At 50.8% G+C, this 7,500-nt stretch overlaps 1 protein-coding gene across 1 annotated transcript in view; it reads right to left on the bottom strand.

Annotated features, from left to right (window-relative positions):
* LOC307075114 (protein kinase C-binding protein NELL2-like) overlaps positions 1–7,500 on the bottom strand; it is a gene marked incomplete at both ends in the record, with an annotated part of 43,038 nt that overhangs the window by 4,426 nt on the left and 31,112 nt on the right. The window contains 2 exons of the mRNA XM_079735619.1: positions 4,772–4,948; positions 6,416–6,609. Of these exons, the coding sequence (XP_079591745.1) occupies positions 4,772–4,948; positions 6,416–6,609 (371 nt within the window). The remainder of the gene's footprint in view (positions 1–4,771; positions 4,949–6,415; positions 6,610–7,500) is intronic.

Raw genomic sequence — 7,500 nt, 5'->3', positions numbered from 1 at the left:
GAGAGGACGATGGAGACAGAGAGTCACCCGGTCGGAAGGTCCAGAAGCGGTGGCTTGATGGACAGCGCTGCCGTCAGAGCGGAGCGCTCTGGAGCTTCACGGGAGCCAATGGGAGACCAGCCCCAGGACGACATGCGCTCGGACTGGGGACCCTGGGGACCCTGGGGACCCTGGGGACCCTGGGGACCCTGCACTCCGGCGAGCCGAACTGGGCCTTCTCATCTTCCTCGGTCTGGGGGGGGGGGACACAGTGGTGTGTCTCTGAGCGAGGGGTCTCAGCCATACCGACATCACAGGAGAGATGTGTTTGAGCAATGACACGCCCTCGTATAGAAGTCACAGTACGAGAGTGAAGGGAAATGAAAAGGAAATGTTTGGATTTGCTGGAAGCTTTCCGGGGGGGCCTTTCAAAGGAGTGCCAGGAACTGCTTGATTCTCAGAGGGGGGGGGTCTTTGAGTGGTTGGGAATTCCTCCGGTTATTTGATCGTGTTTTATCTTGTGATGTTATGGTTTTGTTTCATTATAAGTTACGTAAGACACCTTTCTGAAAGATGTTGTATAACCAAGTACTCTTATTGATAAGTCATATTCCCCATGCAGAGGAACATTTATCGGAGCAACTATACTTCCGAGATGGCAGCAGCCCGATTTGACAATTGTTTCAACAATTATACAAACCAATATTAAATAGCTCCAACACATATTTTCGCTCGGGTTATTGACTGGATTTCACATCCATTATGCCATAAATTAAGTGGAATCGATCTTTTCTCGTGGTTTCTCTCAAAGTGGTCTCATCGCCCATCACCATGGCAATAACGTTCTCGGCGAGCGTGCGCCGGGGATCAAACGGCCGACTCTCTCGCACTCAAAGATCAGATCCATTCATGAGGAAGGTCCGATCCGAAGTCAGCCCAGCAGAATATCCACCAGAGCAAACCGATCGATATTGAACGAACCTCTCGCTTTTGTGGAAGGTTCAACACTTAAACCCTAACAAAGGTAGGGATCAGGAAGATTTTTATCACAAACTTTCAGAAAGGAAATACCAAAGCAGAGCCTGTATGTTGAACGCCTTCTCTTACAGCCTTCGGCAAACTGTTTTTATTATCTAACCTTTGATTTGTTCCATAAGCTCCAAGCCAGGGTCGTTTTTAAACAATGCCTGTGCTTCTGTTAAATTTGTTGGCGCCTCTATTCTATTATCTACGGTAGCCATTTATGTGTTCACAAAAGCATAGGATTAAGAAGAATCAAGACCATCTTTTTTACCAAGAAAATCAACTACAAAATAGAAAATGTGAAGTTGCCTTTGGATGTTGGATTGATAAATTCCACTCCTGATTACTTAAACTTGACGGAAGGCAGTTTTGGTAGGAGATCTCTCCAACTTAACCAACCAACTTAACTTAACTTAATTAAGCAAGCAAGCAACTGCCATCAGTGGAGGAAACCAGTGAATCCTGTTAATTAGTAAGCTAAAAGGCTGAGCTTCGCCTGGAAAAACGTCCTCGGAACTAGAAGAACACAAATGACATTCAGCATCAGAATCAGAATCCATATATTTGGACCGTGACATTACATCACAAGCAAAATTCACCCAGACTTTTAGCTCCAACTCCATCCTGCCATCCAATCAGCAGGGGGTGGACAAGAACCCCACCCAACATCGATGGAGCCCGGGCTGGGGGAGTCTGATAATGTAGGGGAGGCAGAGAGACAGCCCGGACTGGGGGAGTCTGTTAATGTAGGGGAGGCAGAGAGACAGCCTGGACTGGGGTAGTCTGTTAACGTAGGGGACGCAGAGAGACAGCCCGGACTGGGGTAGTCTGTTAATGTGGGGAGACAGAGAGACAGCCCGGACTGGGGGAGTCTGTTAATGTAGGGGAGGCAGAGAGACAGCCTGGACTGGGGTAGTCTGTTAATGTGGGGAGGCAGAGAGACAGCCCGGACTGGGGTAGTCTGTTAACGTAGGGGAGGCAGAGAGACAGCCCGGACTGGGGTAGTCTGTTAATGTGGGGGAGACAGAGAGACAGCCTGGAGCGGCAGCGAGGCTGTCGATACATCCGGCTGGATGTCTCCCCTGACCCAACCCTCCGGCGCTCCGACCAGTTCCCCTGGGAGCCACTCCGCATCGGAGAGGAGAAGATTGGAAGTACTGAAGATTCCTCCCTCCCTCAGGGGGACGTCGTCCTTTCTGCTACAGGTGTGTCTGTTGTGTATGGCAAGCACCTCAGGCTGTGATGAAGCTTGTCTGTCTCTCTCTCGCTGTGAAGAACTAGCTATTGTCGTTGAACCAAACTAGCTATTGCTGTTTAGCTGAACTAGAAATTGTTTTTGAGCTGAACTAGCTGCTGTTGATGAACTGAACTAGCTGTTGTTGACCTGAACTAGCTATTGTTTTTGAGCTGAACTAGCTGCTGTTGATGAACTGAACTAGCTGTTGTTGTTGAGCTGAACTAGCTGTTGTAGGTTAACTGAACTAGCTGTTGTCATTGAGTTAAACTAGCTGTTGTTGTCGTTGAACTGAACTAGCTATTGTTGTTGAACTGAACTAGCTATTGTTGTTGAATTGACTGTTAAAGTGCAAAACGCGCTTTGTTGAAGAAGTACAATCTCCAAGATGTAAAGCTGATGCACTAACAATAAAACACATTTCATTAACCTTCCTGTAGCTGCACTGCCCACATGTGTTTTCAGAACGCCTGCAGTCCCCTCTGATTTTCAGAGTTATTCCTGTTTTGGCTCTACGCTTTGATTGCTCCCAGCCTTACTTGTAAGTCGCAGCGGAAAAAACGTCCATGTTAATGTTCATCAAAACGCACAGAGAAAGTGCTGGGGTTTCAGACGTCAGCTCACAGTACACCCATACTCAAGAGGAAGGGATTCAGCGGTCTCCCGCTCTGATGCAGGCCTGCGTTATGCTGCCTGATGGCCAGGGAATGGGATAAAGAGGCTGCTTCACTGAATAAACGGTGTGCACTGCAGCACTGTCATCGTCTAAGACTTTATCTGCTGTAGACCAAGTGGAGGATTCTCGGCGCACTGCAGCTTAAGAAAACGCACGCAAATAGACACAAAAAACACAAGTTTAGTGTAAACACAAGTAAGTTGATTAAGATAAACATACACGATTTAAACAACACACAAGCAGCATTTTGTAAAACATGCAGCGAATACATAGACAAAGCACTACATAGATGCGCTGCAATTACACATAACGACAACAGAAGTGTTTCCAGGGGACACTTAAAAAGGACCCACGTCTGGACTCTGAAGAAAAATCTGATCCCGCAATCGCATTATTAATATAAACCCAAAACACTTTGGTTTTAGCTCATTTCCAACGCCACCGACGTGTAGCTGACTTCAATTATACGTCATGGGTCACAAACCCATTCACCAGCCTCTGGAAACAATACTGTTGTCATTTGGTGTAATTGCAGCGTGTTTCTGTAATGTGTTGGGTCTGTAACGTGTGGTGTTGTCTGGAATCGCAGCATGTTTTCTTAAGGGTGTTTGCATATGTGTTATCAACTCGATGAGGAAATTATGTTGTCAACATAATGACCCTGCGCTGCGTCTATTGGCGTGTTGTTTCCTTAACTTGCGGCGAAGTTGAGCGCTCAGGGCCACCGTAGAAGACAGACACGTACACACACACACACACACACACACACACACACACACACACACACACACTATACATCCATCCCACGCACACACCCAGGGGAGCGACATAACAACAAAACAAGAAGGCAGCAAAGAAGACCCACACCGCCCACACACAACATAACAAATAGGCACAAAGAGAATACTGCAAACAAGTACCAACAAAAGTGAGCACCAGCAACAAAACAATGTCATCGCATTCATGTAACGCAACCTAACACACAAACAATCATACTGTATTCGTAGATCACATGCTTCAGTCAATCCCCACACACGCTGGCACAAACGACCGTACCTCACAGAGAAACAACTAGATGCAATCACAGCGTATATAAAAGGCGCAATGAAGGTCAGGAGGGTTGAATCGGCGACTGTAGTGGTTTGGACGGCCGGAAAATCCATCCGAAGCAACTCCCAACCCAATTCATTTCCCAACCCAGTTTTCAATGAAATTAAATTCAATTCAATTGTATTTGTTTAGCCCTTAATCACATTTACAGGCTCAAAGGGCTCAACCGGCTATCTATCTATTTATGACCACCCCCATGACCCTAGCCACCCAGAGGGCAAGAAAAAAACCTTCATTTGCAAGGAAGAAATCTTGAGCGGGTACGTTTTCGGCACCGTTCCTCAACATCCATCCATCATCATCCTCTCCCTCACCCATTCATCCACGACCGGCCAGCCCCCCCAGTCACCCTCTCACCGTGCACTGCCCCTCCCCCCGTCACCCTCTCACCCTCTCACCCCCTCACCCAGTCACCCTCTCACCCTCTCACCCCCTCACCCAGTCACCCTCTCACCCTGCACTGCCCCTCCCCCCGTCACCCTCTCACCCTCTCACCCCCTCACCCAGTCACCCTCTCACCCTCTCACCCCCTCACCCAGTCACCCTCTCACCCTCTCACCCCCTCACCCAGTCACCCTCTCACCGTGCACTGCCCCACCCCTGTCACCCTCTCACCTCCTCACCCAGTCACCCTCTCACCGTGCACTGCCCCACCCCTGTCACCCTCTCACCCCCTCACCCAGTCACCCTCTCACCGTGCCCCCCCTCCAGCCCCCCCATTCACCCTCTCACCCCCCCCCCCCCCTCACCGTGCAGGTGCACTGCTGGCAGCCCTCCAGCCAGGTGTCTCCGCTGTTGTAGGACAGCCGGCTGTTCTGGTCCAGGCAGCGGCCGCTGAGCCGCGGGTCGCACTCGGGGCAGCAGAACACGTCCACCGTGGGGTTGTCACAGTCGCACACCATCCTCCTGCACAGCACCCGGCTGGTCTGCGGGGGGGGGGGGGGGGGGTGAAAGGGTGAGCATAGACGCGTCCCCCGGTCACTGCGATGTCCCCCGTCCTATAAACGTCCGATCGGATTTGGGCGGCATGTAGAGCGGGAGGTAGACTGGTAACCGGAAGGTTGCTAGTTCGATCCCCAGCTCCTCCTAGCTCCTTGAGTGTGGAGGTGTCCCTGAGCGAGACGCCTCACCCTGACTGCTCCTGACGAGCCGGCTGTCGCCCTGCGTGGCCGACACCGCCGTCGGTGTGTGAATGTGTGTATGAACAGGTGAATGTTAGGCAGTGTTGTGAAGAGCTTTGAGTGGCCACTGGTTAGAAAAGCGCTGTATAAATGCAGTTCATTTTTCTATTTGATTTTGGTTTGTGTTAGAGTAATTAAAACAGGATTAGTGGAATTGGATGGTGGCGTGGTTAGGGGCGGCGAGGCCAACTGAAAGGTTCTGGGTTCGATTCCAAATGTTTGCAGCCTAACTTGTAAGGGTCTGTGAGCCAGATACCTTACGGCTTCTTTAGCAAAAGCGCTTTGGATGACAGAGTCTGCTAAATGACTCAGTAGTGAATAAAGACGTGCTTATGTTGGAAGGAGTGAAAGGTAAAATTTAATATAGAGTCTTCCAGCGGGCTCAAAGGTATTCTGCTGAAAAGTCGCTGCAAAAGTATTGTAGAGAGAAATATCAAAATAATATATATTATGGCTTAAATCCTCTTATTATATTTCTCTCCTTTACAAATTTCTAGCTTTCCCGGCTAGCTCCGTCAAACGAAAGAACGAAAGAACGAAAAAAAAGAATCGTAATCCGAATTTTCGTCCCTTAAGTTATAGCGGAGAGAACACAACATAAGTGGCTTGTTATTATATTCCTCTCCTATTCATATTGCTAGCTTTCCCGGCTAGCTCTGTAAAATATCAAACTAATCATAATCCGATCTTTGTCCCTAAATGGTAAAAAAGGTAAATGGACTGCATTTATATAGCGCTTTTATCCAAAGCGCTTTACAATATCGCCTAACATTCACCCATTCATGCACACATTCACACACCGACGGCGGAGTCAGACATACAGGGCCGACGTCGGGAGCAGTCAGGGTGAGGTGCCTTGCTCAGGGACACCTCGACACTCTTCTCTTCCCTGTCTATGGGAAATAACATGTTTTTTTTTTTATAAATGATCAAAAGAATGATGCTGTTAAAGTAGCATCAATAATCGTTTACTACTTTAGCGTCACCGACAATCCAAAACCCCAGTGGAAACTACATGGAGCAAGAGCGCAGTCCGAGACGTGACACAGCCTTCACCTCTTCGCCACCTACAGAGTTTCTTATGCGCGATCATTCAAAAAGCCCCCCATGTTATTCCACACAGACATTTGACCGAGGGAACCGGGAGGCTCGGGGGGGCGGGACTTGCTCCTCAGAGGTCCATGTCCCTCTGGGCTCTCCGCAGCCGCGCACCTGACAGGAGCACACGGAGCAGCGGTCGCCGTCCATCACCCAGATCTGCCCGTCGTGCTTCACGCGGTCGTCGAAGCGGCAGTCTCCGGAGCAGTTCTTCCCGTGGGGGCAGCGGCAGTCGTAGCCCCCGTCCACGTTCACGCACGTCATGTCCTTAGCGCACGTGTTCCGGCCCGTCTCGCACTCATCGATGTCTGAGGGAGGGGGGGGGGAGGGAGAGGGAGGGGGAGAGGGAGAGAGAGAGGGAGGAGGGGGGGGCAGGAAGAAGAGGAGGGGGAGAGAGAGAGGGAGGGGGGGAGGGAGAGAGAGGGGGAGGGAGAGAGAGAGGGAGAGGGAGAGAGAGAGAGAGAGGGAGGGGGAGAGGGAGAGGGAGGGGGGGGAGGGAGAGAGAGAGGGAGGAGGGGGAGAGGAAGAAGAGGAGGGGGAGAGAGAGAGGGAGGAGGGGAGAGAGAGGGGGAGAGAGAGGGAGGGGGGAGGGAGAGGGAGGGAGGGGGAGAGGGAGAGAGAGAGGGAGGGGGGGAGAGGAAGAAGAGGAAGGGAGAGAGAGAGGGGGGGGGGAGGGAGAGGGAGGGGGAGAGGGAGAGAGAGAGAGAGAGTAGGAGAGAGAGAGAGAGAGAGAGAGAGGGAGGGGGGAGAGGAAGAAGAGGAGGGGGGAAGAAAGAGAGAGAGAGAGCGAGGGGGAGAGAGAGAGAGAGAGAGAGGGAGAGTGAGAAAGAGAGTAGGAGAGAGAGAGAGAGAGAGAGAGAGAGAGAGGGAGGGGGGAGAGGAAGAAGAGGAGGGGGGAAGAAAGAGAGAGAGAGAGAGCGAGGGGGAGAGAGAGAGAGAGAGAGAGGGGGAGAGCGAGAAAGAGAGTAGGAGAGAGAGAGAGAGAGAGAGAGCAGAAGAGAGAGAATGAGAGAGGGAGAGGGAGCGGGAGGAAGAAGAGAAATAGAGAGAGAGGGAGAGAGAGATTGAGTGTAGGAGGGAGAGCGAAACAAGCATCATTTTAGTGCTGGGTGGAGGTAGTCAGGTTTTCACGTGGACGGGTGGAGGTAGTGGGGTTAATGAGTGGATGGGTAAGTAAGTGTGTTTAGTGAGCGGGTAGG

Source organism: Pollachius pollachius (genome assembly GCF_949987615.1).
Source record: "Pollachius pollachius genome assembly, chromosome: 4".
In the NCBI taxonomy this organism is placed as follows: domain Eukaryota; kingdom Metazoa; phylum Chordata; class Actinopteri; order Gadiformes; family Gadidae; genus Pollachius; species Pollachius pollachius.
The sequence above is the reverse complement of the archived record's forward strand: the minus strand, read 5'-3'. Positions and strand labels throughout refer to the sequence as shown.